This window comes from Schistocerca nitens, chromosome 6, assembly GCF_023898315.1.
Source record: "Schistocerca nitens isolate TAMUIC-IGC-003100 chromosome 6, iqSchNite1.1, whole genome shotgun sequence".
Lineage (NCBI taxonomy): Eukaryota > Metazoa > Arthropoda > Insecta > Orthoptera > Acrididae > Schistocerca > Schistocerca nitens.
The window spans coordinates 606,321,194-606,334,735 of NC_064619.1; the positions used below are offsets into that span (position 1 = coordinate 606,321,194).

General features: G+C 38.2%; 1 protein-coding gene across 1 annotated transcript in view; it reads right to left on the reverse strand.

Annotated features, from left to right (window-relative positions):
* Positions 1 to 13,542, reverse strand: part of LOC126263182 (beta-hexosaminidase subunit beta-like) — a 156,359-nt gene that overhangs the window by 40,992 nt on the left and 101,825 nt on the right. Inside the window, exons 5-6 of the mRNA XM_049960234.1 lie at positions 6,219 to 6,334; positions 2,552 to 2,762 (exon numbers count right to left, since the gene is read on the reverse strand). Of these exons, the coding sequence (XP_049816191.1) occupies positions 2,552 to 2,762; positions 6,219 to 6,334 (327 nt within the window). The remainder of the gene's footprint in view (positions 1 to 2,551; positions 2,763 to 6,218; positions 6,335 to 13,542) is intronic.

The window sequence follows — 13,542 nt, forward strand, 5'->3', positions numbered from 1 at the left end:
CTTAGGTTCTACAAACAATATCATGAAAAGGAAAGTTGCTACTCACCATACAGTGGAGATGCTGAGTCACAGATAGCCACAACAAAAGGCTGTTACAAATAAAGCTTTCGGCCATAAAGGCCTTCGTCAACAATAGACACACACACACACACACACACACACACACACACATTCTCCCTCTCTCTCTCTCTTTCTATCCCCCCCTCTCACACAAATACAATTCCCATGAGTGCAGTCTCAGGCAGAGTTGCCTGAGACTGCAGTCGTGTGTGTGAGTTGTATTTGCGTGAATGTGTGTGTGTGTGTGTGTGTGTGTGTGTGTGTGTGTGTGTGTGTGTGTGTGTCTATTGTCTATTGTTGATGACAAAGGCCTTTATGGCTGAAAGCTTTATTTGTGCCAGTCTTTTTGCTCTGGCTATCTGTGACTTAGCATCTCCACTATCTGATGAGTAGCAACTTTCCTTTTCATAATATTATTACATTCCATCCTGAATGCCGGCCGCTGGTGGCCGAGCGGTTCTGGCGCTACAGTCTGGAACCGCGCGACCGCTACGGTCGCAGGTTCGAATCCTGCCTCGGGCATGGATGTGTGTGTTGTCCTTAGGTTAGTTAGGTTTAAGTAGTTCTAAGTTCTAGGGGACTTATGACCTCAGCAGTTGAGTCCCATAGTGCTCAGAGCCATTTGAACCATTTGAACCATCCTGAATTTTCCATTGCTTGGTTCTACAAACTGAGCCTTGTGAAAGCCCATAAGAGCTGTACTTTGCAGAAGCCATGTTTGCAAACCTTGCCACATGAAACTCACCAGAATTTCAAGACACAACATTAAGAATAGACTGTTCAAAGAAACAACTTGATATCAACTTCCCAAAGAAGCCGAATGCCACAATTTAAATCCATATGGGATACATTCCAAATGTTTCCTCATAATTTAAATTCTGTAACATATTACTGAAAAATATTTTTTATTATATAGTTTGCAGTGCCTTAGAGCCTTTAACAATGAGCAGTACCTGGCACTTGGCCAATGGCACTGTTTCCTGGTAATATCTGATGCTCTCAAAGCATTCAGCAATCTTTCACTTGATCCAACAATTATCTCTCATTATCAGATTTCACACCCTATTAGCAACAGCTACACTATATTTGGTTTATGGCCTCTCAGAATGCTTACTTTCTGCTCTGACATCCACCATATTTGAATCTGGTTGAACCATGCCTTTATTTTTCTTTCTCATGGCTTCATCTCTTAATAACTATCAAATCAATGATATGAATATAATAGAAGGAAACATTTCATGTGGGAAAAATATATCTAAAAACAAAGATGATGTGACTTGCCAAACGAAAGTGCTGGCAGGTTGATAGACACACAAACAAACACAAACATACACACAAAATTCAAGCTTTCGCAACAAACGGTTGCTTCATCAGGAAAGAGGGAAGGAGAGGGAAAGACGAAAGGATGTGGGTTTTAAGGGAGAGGGTAAGGAGTCATTCAAATCCCGGGAGCGGAAAGACTTACCTTAGGGGGAAAAAAGGACAGGTATACACTCGCACACACACACACACACACACACACACACATCCATCCTCACATACACAGACACAGGCAGACATTTGTAAAGGCAAAGAGCAAATCAAATTGATTTTCTTTGAGAATCATGAAAATTTTGATAAAACTTGATGTAGCTCCTTTTCTGAACATGATCAGTCATCTGATGTGGACTTGAAATCCAATTAATGTATTCACAACTTCTGCCAACCAATGAATGTTGCAACCAAGATGGAAAAAAAATCACGTTTCACCTCCTCCAATGAGGAAGGCCATTTCTAAAGCGTGAGAAAATTTCAGATCATATACTTCTTAAAAATGTACATATTTTGTCTTTGACCTGAAGATCATTATCCTGATGCCTGTCTAATTTTATACAATTTTAAACATGGCTGTAAGACAGCAACTGTCCAAGAATTTGACAGGCATAAAACAGCCAACCACTTGCAAAAAAATTTTACTGTTACCAGATTTGGACACTAGCTATATTTGTTTGTGTTCATCAGAAAATTCATGATTATGTATAGTAATTGATGAATAAATCTGAGAGAAGTAATGCTCTCATCATATAAAATACTTCTTAATAGTTCACATTAAAACCATATAACATTAAAAACACTGTAACTCTGATAAAGCTGACGACTGCCATGAATTATAGCTGCATGGAATAGCATGGTACATGCCACTGTGGACTGCAAAAGATAACAGTCACTGAAGGTGGCATCATATTCATGTGCACCTGCATGCAACTGGCAGTTACCACCTTTATGTCAGGTTCACTGTCTTTCATTTTGTATAGTTTTAATACTAACTTCTTAATGAAGTACTTTATGTGATGAGAGCATTATTGCTCTTAAATTCATTTATCAGTTACTACATGTAACTGTGAATTTTTTGATGAAGACACACTTGGTCAGTATCGACACCTAGTAAAAGTAAAATTTTGATGCAACCAGTTGGCTGTTTTAAACCTACCATATTTTATTTTATACTTACCAACAGTCAAATCCTACTTCATCACCACCAATATGGAAATACTCATCAGGGAATACATCCACAATTTCTTGAAACAATGTCTGAAGAAATTCATATGTGAAGTTCTTTGTGGGGTCAATTGGTCCATATGTTCCATCTGGAGACCCAGTTTCATTATTGTAACATGTTGTCAGCAGGTCAGGATAACTTTTTCCCCAGGATGTTGTGTGTCCTGAAGAATTATACATAAATAACATATATTTTATAATTAAATCTAGCCTGCACCTATACAATCAGCAACACAGTAACTATTAACATCTGTGACTGACAATAAAAGCTGGTTTCTTAAATGAATAAAAATCTGGTACAAGAACGTTTTTTTAATATTAAAGGTAATGCAGAGAAACTCTGTCGAAAATCACAATAAGCTTATCCAGAAAAACAAAACTTAATCAGTCTTTATATTAATCAGAACAAATTTACAAAGATATGTTGGTACCCTAAGAGAGTGATGTGTGTTAAACCTGTTTAATGTAGATTAGATTCTAGGTATTTAAAATGTCACTGAGTGAGACTGTATCATGTGGTACTAGGCAGCCTTGTGGATCAAACACTAAAGTCAAATGCTGCATTTCCACCCATTTTTCTAAACAAAAGATCCCAATTTTTAAGCTCTGTTGGGGAAAGAGGAAACAGACCCAAATATGGAACTTTAAAGAGCATGTGCTAGTTTACTTTTGAAGTGCATGAAATAAGATAATGTAGGATTCAGTATATATAGTGTGAAGTGTATTAATAATTTCATACAAGCAAATGGAGCATTTGCACATTATGCTATGACTGAGTGCAATAAGTTGAGCATTTTAGAATAATTATGCTAGTGTAGGACATTGTATACTAGTAGCATGTGATAAACATCATTTACACTCTCACAAAGAAATTTTACCTTGATAAAATACGTCCAACAGTGAAAATTTAATAACCAGTGCACAACAAAAGCAACAAGACTAAATCCCCATTAATGTACAAGTACAAAATAAACACCCAGTCTTTGGAAGCAGTAACATCTGTCAAGACTATTCAAACTGATCTCAAATGGAATGATCAGATTACACAAGTAATGGGTAAGGTGAACTCTAAATTGTAGTTTATTGGTAGAATCCTGAAGTGATGCAGTCCTTCAACAAAGGAAATAGTTTACAATATGTTAGTTCATCCAGTCTTAGAATATTGTTCGTCTGTATGGGACCCTTACCAGTTGGGTCTGATTCAAGAGATTGAGAAGGTACAAAGAAGAGTGGCAAGATTCATGACTGGTACATTTAGCCATTGTGAGAGCATTACAAATCTCATAGAAATATAATAGAGGGAAACATTCCACGTGGGAAAAATATATCTAAAAACAAAGATGATGAGACTTACCAAACAAAAGCGCTGGCAGGTCGATAGACACACAAACAAACACAAACATACACACAAAATTCCAGCTTTCACAACCAATGGTTGCTTTGTCAGGAAAGAGGGAAGGAGAGGGAAAGTCGAAAGGATGTGGTTTTTAAGGGAGAGGGTAAGGAGTCATTCCAATCCCGGGAGTGGAAAGACTTACCTTAGGGGGAAAAAAGGACGGGTATACACTCGCACACACACACATATCCATCCGCACATACACAGACACAAGCAGACATTTGTAAAGGCTTGTCTGCCTGTGTCTGTGTATGTGCGGATGGATATGTGTGTGTGTGTGTGCGCGCGAGTGTATACCCGTCCATTTTTCCCCCTAAGGTAAGTCTTTCCGCTCCCAGGATTGGAATGACTCCTTACCCTCTCCCTTAAAACCCACATCCTTTCGTCTTTCCCTCTCCTTCCCTCTTTCCTGACGAAGCAACCGTTGGTTGTGAAAGCTAGAATTTTGTGTGTATGTTTGTGTGTCTATCAACCTGCCAGTGCTTTTGTTTGGTAAGTCTCATCATCTTTGTTTTTAGATATAAATCTCATAGAAAGTTTGAAGTGGGACACACTTGCAGATAGACAGAGCACTAAATAGAAGGGGCTGCTCACTAAACTGCAAAATCCAATCTTCACCGAGAATGTAGAGCATGTATTATTACCACCAACTTTTAAATCACACAATGATCACCATTCAGAGATAAGGGAAATTAGAGCTCATACTGAGATGTTCAGACAGTCTTTTTTCCCTAGCGCAATCCGCAAGTTGAACAGAGGGGGGGAAATATGAGTTTGGCACGAACTGTGCCCTACGCCACAAACTGCTTGGTGGCTAGCGGAGTATATATGTAGATGTAGATACTGCCACAAATTCTTTACAGACAAATGAACAAGCTGGTTGAAGCCAATCTTGGGGAAGATCAGTTTGGATTCCGTAGAAATGTTGGAACATGTGAGGCAATACTGACCCTATGACTTATCTTAGAAGATAGATTAAGGAAAGGCAAACCTATGTTTCAAGCATTTGTAGACTTAGAGAAAGCTTTTGACAATGTTGGCTGGAATATTCTCTTTCAAATTCTGAAAGTGGCAGGGGTCAAATACAGGGAGCGAAAAGCTATTTACAATTTGTACAGAAACCAGGATGGCAGTTATAAGAGTCAAGGGGCATGAAACGGAAGCAGTGGTTGGGAAGGGAGTGAGACAGGGCTGTAGCCTCTCACCGATGCTATTCAATCTGTATACTGAGCAAGCAGTAAAGGAAACAAATGAAAAGTTCAGAGTAGGTATTAAAATCCATGGAGAAGAAATAAAAACTTTGAGGTTCGCCATTGACATTGTAATTCTGTCAGAGACACCAAAGGACTTGGAAGAGCAGTTGAACGGAATGACAGTGTCTTGAAAGGAGGGTATAAGATGAACATCAACAAAAGCAAAATGAGGATAATGGAATGTAGTTGAATTAAGTCGGGTGATGCTGAGGGAATTAGATTAGGAAATGAGACACTTAAAGCAGTAAAGGAGTTTTGCTATTTGGGGAACAAAGTAACTGATGATGGTCGAAGTAGAGAGGATATAAAATGTAGACTGGCAATGGTGAGAAAAGCATTTCTAAAGAAGAGAAATTTGTTAACATCGAGTATAGATTTAAGTGTCAGGAAGTCTTCTCTAAAAGTATTTGTATGGAGTATAGTCATGTATGGATGTGAAACTTTGATGATAAACAGTTTAGACAAGAAGAGAATAGAAGCATTTGAAATGTGATGCAACAGAAGAATGCTGAAGAATAGATGGGTAGATCATGTAACTAATGAGGAGGTACTGAATAGAATTGGGGAGAAGAGGAATTTGTGGCACAACTTGTCTAAAAGAAGTGACCGGTTGGTAGGACATGTTCAGAGGCATCAAGGGATCACCAATTTAGTATTGGAAGGCAGTGTGGAGGGTAAAAATTGTAGAGGGAGACCAAGAGATGAATACACTAAGCAGATTCAGAAGGATGTAGGTTGCAGTAGCTACTCGGAGATGAAGATGGTTGTACAGGATAGAGTAGCCTGGAGAGGTGCATCAAACCAGTCTCTGGGCTGAAGACCACAACAACTACAACAAAATAAAACATTGAAATATAAGCTCAGAGATTGCATAATGAAACTCAGAAGAGATACAGAAGATGTTATAATATTATAAATAATATTTCAGTAAATGATTTAAGAAAGAGGAAAATGAGTTATTTATTACATACCAGGAGAATCAAATTCTGGAACAACTCTTATTCCTCTTTGATGAGCATACTCAATTACTTCAGCAACGTCACCAGGACTATATACATATTTCCTTTTGTCGTAAGAACCCTTTTCACTGAAAGAGACAAAGTGATTACATTTGTCATTGAAATCATTTGAAGAATAATTAGCAGTGAGTTGAAACTCAAACAGATGGAAATGATAAGGTTGAACTCCAGTCACTTGGGCAAAAGTATAAATAGGACACTGAATCACATTAGATTATTATACTTATTATTGCTTGTAATTCTTTCTTCTTAGCAAAGTACTTACTGCAATATTTAACTATGAAAGCACAAATTTTTATCTAGATCAAAGTGACAAATGTTCTCCATGCATATGCCCATACTTGGAAAGTTGCCTTTCTTGTCACAGTTCATGCCTTTTATTAATCACTGGTATAGTCTGAATTAGATTTTTTCAGTGTGAGCTTTTACCATTGAGGCATCACATTCAAGAAAATATGCTACTGCTCCATAAGAACTATGTGTTTGACATAAACCAATGCTTTGCTCCTGGCAAGTGTGGAAATACTTCTCCTTGTTTGGTACCAGTTTCTGTCACATAAAATTAATTATCAGAATACTGAAACTCTGGCACCATTGATTTCTCAGTAACCAGCAGACCTAAATGAGCTATTTTACACCAGTCATCATTTCTCTCTTGGAGCAAAAGGTGCACTGCTAAATATCATCCACTACCTAAAATAAACCCAGTTCACAATATGAATTATTATTGAAAAATTCCTTTCTTCTAACTACTCATTTTGTGCAATATCCACTACCTAAAATAAACCCAGTTCACAATATGAATTATTATTGAAAAATTCCTTTCTTCTAACTACTCATTTTGTGCAATATCCACCTCCTTCTCAACTACAAACTATCAATCTTTAATAATATGCTGCGACGAAGCAAGCTGGGATAATTTTACTCCCCCTCTTGTTTTGCCATCTGCCTCCTTAAATTCGTTTTGTTGCTTTTAAATATTTACCATTAGCACACACAAATTTAATGTCCATTTTCATATAAGAGAAATGTTGGCCCTAGGTTTTAAAGAATTTAACACCAGATCTAATTTTGTTCTTAGGTTTACATATGTAATTGATTTTCTAATTTTCTTTTGACTATTCCTAGTGAGTATCTTTCATTATAGGGTGAAATTAGTAATTGTTCCGTAACATAAATTCTATTGTCGACATACAAACAAATATAAATTCTGTAGTAATTGTAAACATTTGGAAGACGAAATACTAGTAATTTCAAAGTATCTATTTTGTTCTCTTCAGAAACATGTTACCAAAGCCAGCCCTTAATTAATTCCAATATAACTAACAGTTTTGTCAAAAGTATTGTTAATTTCATGATTTAAACAAATTATTTGACCTTACTCTTGTAGTAGAAGAAACTGTTAAAAAGACATAATTTTTTGATGTATTCATTTAATTTAATGAGTTAAGTTTTAATTGTAATTTCTGTAAATTTAACTTCAAACAATGTGTAGTTTCAGTACCTACTATTGTGATGATATATAAGGGCCCGATTTTTGGTCACAAGACAGTCAGTCCATGGCAGAGTTTCAGATGAGGAACCTTTGTTGGTTAGAACGACAACAATGCATCACCTTAACAGTGACATAAGTGTTACACCAACAGGCCATGTGTTGAAGCAATGACAGTGTCTGTTCAGTTTATCTGAAAGACTGTGAACGGTGTGGTTAGAATTTTACTGCTCATAGATGTTCAACAGTAAATTATTGTAGCAGTATGTGGATGTTCACCTGCTAACTATTAGTGGGGCTTATGGGAAATTAGAACAATAGTGCACAGGCCATATTAAATGTGTATATAGGGGCATCCTCCCCCCATGAACCATGGACCTTGACGTTGGAGGGGGCGTCTTGCGTGCCTCAGCGATACAGATAGCCGTACCGTAGGTGCAACCACAACAGAGGGGTATCTGTCTAGAGGCCAGACAAATGTGTGGTTCCTGAATAGGGGCAGCAGCCTTTTCAGTAGTTGCAGGGGCAAGAGTTTGGATGATTGACTGACTGATCTGGCCTTGTAACACTAACCAAAATGGCCTTGCTGTGTTGGTACTGTGAACGGCTGAAAGCAAGGGCAAACTACAGCCATAATTTTTCCTGAGGGCATGCACCTTTACTGTATGGTTAAATGATGATGGTGTCCTCTTGGGTAAAATATTCCGGAGGTAAAATAGTCTCCCATTCAGATCTCCGGGAGGGGACTACTCAGGAGGACGTCGTTATCTGGAGAAAGAAAACTGGCGTTCTATGGATTGGAGCATGGAATGTCAGATCCCTTAACCAGGCAGGTAGGTTAGAAAATTTAAAATGGGAAATGGATGGGTTAAAGTTGGATATGGTGGTAATTAGTGAAGTTTGGTGGCAAGAGGAACAAGACTTCTGGTCAGGTGAATACAGGGTTATAAATACAAAATCAAATAGGGGTAATGCAGGAGTAGGCTTAATAATGAATAAAAAAATAGGAATGTGGGTTAGCTACTATAAACAGCATAGTGAACACATTATTGTAGCAAAGATAGATATGAAGCCCATGCCTACCACAGTAGTACAAGCTTATATGCCAACTAGCTCTGCAGATGATGAAGAAATTGATGAAATGTATGATGGGATAAAAGAAATTATTCAGGTAGTGAAGGGAGATTAAAATTTAATAGTCATGGGTGACTGGAACTCAATAGTAGGAAAAGGGAGAGAAGGAAACATAGTAGGTGAATAGGGATTCAGGGTAAGAAATGAGAGAGGAAGCCGCCTGGTAGAATTTTACACACAGCACAACTTAATAATAGATAACACTTGGTTCAAGAATCATGAAAGAACATTGCATACATTGAAGAAGCCTGAAGATACTAGAAGGTATCAGATAGATTATATAATGGTAAGACCGAGATTTAGGAACCAGGGGCAGAGGTGGACTCTGATCACAATCTATTGGTTATGAACTGTAGATTAAAACTGAAGAAACTGCAAAAATGTTGGAATTTAAGGAGATGGAACCTGGATAAACTGACTAAACCAGAGGTTGTACAGAGTTTCAGGGAGAGCATTAGGGAACGATTGACAGGAATAGGGGCAAGAAATACAGTAGAAGAAGAATAGGTAGGTTTGAGAGACGAAACAGTGAAGGCAACAGAGGATCAAGTACGTAAAAAGATAAGGGCTAATAGAAATCCTTGGGTAACAGAAGATATATTGAATTTAATTGATGAAAGGAGAAAAATGCAGTAAATGCAGCAGGCAAAAAGGAATACAAATGTGTCAAAAATGAGATTGACAGGAAGTGCAAAATCGCTAAGTAGGGATGGCTAGAGGACATATGTAAGGACGTAGAGGCATATATCACTAGGTGTAAGATGAAGATGAAGGGGTAAGATGAAGATGAAATGGGAGATATGATACTGCATGAAGAGTTTGACAAAGCACTGAAAGACCTAAGTTGAAAAAAAGCCCCTGGAGTAGACAACATTCCATTAGAACTACTGATAGCCTTGGGAGAGCCAGCCCTGACAAAACTCTACCATCTGGTAAGCAAGACGTATGAGACAGGCGAAATACCCTCAGACTTCAAGAAGAATATAATAATTCCAATCCCAAAGAAAGCAGGTGTTGACAGATGTGAAAATTACCAAACTATCAGTTTAGTAAGTCACAGCTGCAAAATACTAACACGAATTCTTTACAGACAAATGGAAAGACTGGTAGAAGCTGACCTCAGGGAAGATCAGTTTGGATTCTGTAGAAATGTTGGAACACGTGAGGCAATACTGAGCCTACGACTTATCTTAGAAGCAACATTAAGGAAAGGCAAACCTACATTTCTAGCATTTGTAGACTTAGAGAAAGCTTTTGACAATGTTGACTGGAATACTCTCTTTCAAATTCTGAAGGTAGCAGGGGTAAAATAGAGGGAGCGAAAGGCTATTTACAATTTGTACAGAAACCAGATGGCAGTTATAAGAGTCGAGGGACATGAAAGGGAAGCAGTGGTTGGGAAGCGAGTGAGACAGGGTTGTAGCCTCTCCCCGATGCTATTCAATCTGTATATTGAGCAAGCAGTAAAGGAAACAAACGAAAAGTTCGGAGTAGGTATTAAAATCCATGGAGAAGAAATAAAAACTTTGAGGTTCGCCAATGACATTGTAATTCTGTCAGAGACAGCAAAGGACTTGGAAGAGCAGTTGAATGGAATGGACAGTGTCTTGAAAGGAGGATGTAAGATGAACATCAACAAAAGCAAAACGAGGATAATGGAATGTAGTCTAATTAAGTCGGGTGATGCTGAGGGAATTAGATTAGGAAATGAGACACTTAAAGTAGTAAAGGAGTTTTGCTATTTGGGGAACAAAGTAACTGATGATGGTCGAAGTAGAGAGGATATAAAATGTAGACTGGCAATGGTGAGAAAAGCATTTCTAAAGAAGAGAAATTTGTTAACATCGAGTATAGATTTAAGTGTCAGGATGTCTTCTCTAAAAGTATTTGTATGGAGTATAGTCATGTATGGATGTGAAACTTTGATGATAAACAGTTTAGACAAGAAGAGAATAGAAGCATTTGAAATGTGATGCAACAGAAGAATGCTGAAGAATAGATGGGTAGATCATGTAACTAATGAGGAGGTACTGAATAGAATTGGGGAGAAGAGGAATTTGTGGCACAACTTGTCTATAAGAAGTGACCGGTTGGTAGGACATGTTCAGAGGCATCAAGGGATCACCAATTTAGTATTGGAAGGCAGTGTGGAGGGTAAAAATTGTAGAGGGAGACCAAGAGATGAATACACTAAGCAGATTCAGAAGGATGTAGGCTGCAGTAGGTACTGGGAGATGAAGAAGCTTGCACAGGATAGAGTAGCATGGAGAGCTGCATCAAACCAGTCTCAGGACTGAAGACCACAACAACAACAACAACAACAACAATAATAATTATATTCTGAAAAAAAATGTGGGGCTTTACTTATTGAATGACCCTCATACATTCAGAGTACAATGCAATGTCTGAAGTGGAATTTAAATTTATGTCTTATGTTTTGGAGCACATTGTTCACAAGACATTGTGAACATGAGGCTCTGCAGCACGTGAGTCCTACATGCTCCCATGTTGACTCAGTGACGTCATCCATTATGACTGCAGTGGGCGTGGGATAATCAAGATTGGATCAACAGATATGGGTTGTCTGTTCAGATGAACTACTAGGTTGATGATTGTCTGTATATGCCATCATACAGGGGCTGTTAGAAACAGGTACTGCAAAACAGATGCACATCACTGGAGGCAGTATTATTCTATGGCTTAACTTACCATTTTTTTTTTTTTTTGTTTCCACCCAGGCTATACACTACTACCACTCCTTTCTGGTCCAACCCATGACATATTTTTGAAATTAGCTAAAAGTCTTAACAGTTTACTGAAACTTTATTTATTAAGTTGTACTTTGCACCAGAGATGACTTTTTTCAGAAATTACTTTTTTGTTTTAATTACACCATAAAACTCACAAAAACAGACTTCTGACTTAATTTTAACATTCAGCAGATGTTTAATGGTAGGTAATGAAAGTCTACCCCTTTCTGCAGACCAAATGTTCCCTGCAATTCAAAAAATTCTCTCAACTGAAGCAGATATCCCAGACAAAGATATTGTGAACTCAAGCTTTTTAGAAATATTGCAGTATGAAATATCAGTCTTTTGAAACACCTTATAAATTTTCCCCTAAAATTTCAAGCAAACTGCCAGATAACTATAACCTTAAAAACTGCTTTCCACTTATCGCCAATACTACCTTGTACTTTTTCAGAATTTAAATCACAACCTACTTTTTGGCATTGAATTACCTGCTTCAACAATGTATGTTCATCAAATATGCTATCAATATTTATGAACTCTTTTATAATTTAACTATCAGCTTGTACACTCTCTTGTAAATCAGATCAGGCAATTTCAGTTCCTAAAATTTTACTGAAATTGGTTCTCTATAACTTTTTAAGTTTTAAGTACTTGAATTGTAAAAACTGTCCACAGTTGAAAAGAATTTCTGTTCCTGTATGTCTTTCAGAGTGCACAGCAATTCCTTGGCAAAAGATGGTATAAATTTTTGTGTCCTTCTTTGCTGAAATCGACAAATTAATTCTCAATATGTCTGATATACTTCTACAACATTATGAAAAGCACATATCGCTACTACAATATAGATGACATGTTGAGTTGCAGACAGGCACAATGAAAAGACTGATACACGTTGAGTTTTTGACCACGGCTTTCTCCAAAAAATATAAGAAAACATACACATGTTCACACATGCAAGCATACCTTGTGCACACGACTGCTGTCTGATTACTCTGGACAGGACGCAATGGTGTTTTGTCAAACACAATCAGCAATCCAGAATGACTTGGAGGAGCATGCAGGGCTAATGGTAGCCAGACAAGGTTGCCATGCACAGAGCTGTCTGGGAGGGGGAAGAGGGAATGGTGAGTGGTAAAGGAGAGGAGCAAAGGAGCAGGGATAATTTCTGGGGCAGAGAATGTGTTGTAAGGATAACTTCCACACATGCAGTCCGGAAAAGCTGGTGGTGAAAGTCCAGGATGTGAAGCAACAATTGAAATCAACCTTGTTTTGTTTAGCTGCATGTCATGCCATAGGGTGGTCCATTTTGCTCTTGGCCACAGTTTGGCAGTGGCCATTCATCCTGGTGGACAGCTGGCTGGTAGTCAGACCACTATAAAAAGCCATGCAATGATTGGAGCAGGGCGAGTATATGACGTGCCTGCTTTCACAGGTGGCCTGGCCTTTGATAGTGTAGGATAAGACTGTGACAGGCCTGGAATAGAAAGTGCTGGGTGGTTGGATTGGACAGGTCTTGCACCTGGGTCTTCCACAGGGATATGATCACCGTGGCAAAGTGTTGGGATTGGAATTGGCATAAGGACGGACTAGCATGTTGTGAAGGTTGAGTAATCAGTGGAATACTACTTTAGGAAGGATATTTGGAAAGATATTGCTCATTTCAGAGCATTGTGACAGACAATAATTAAAGCCCTGAAGAAGGATTTGGTTCAGTCATTCCAGTCTAGGGTGGTGATGGGTGACAAATGGGGTAATCCTCTGTAGTTGCCTCTCCCAGTTCATGCCACCATAATCCTACCCATCTCGCACCTAATCACCTCCTGGTTACCTTCCAGGTCTTCCTTACCTCCAACATGGCTTCACTAAACAAAACAGGTATAAACAATCTCAAAATTGA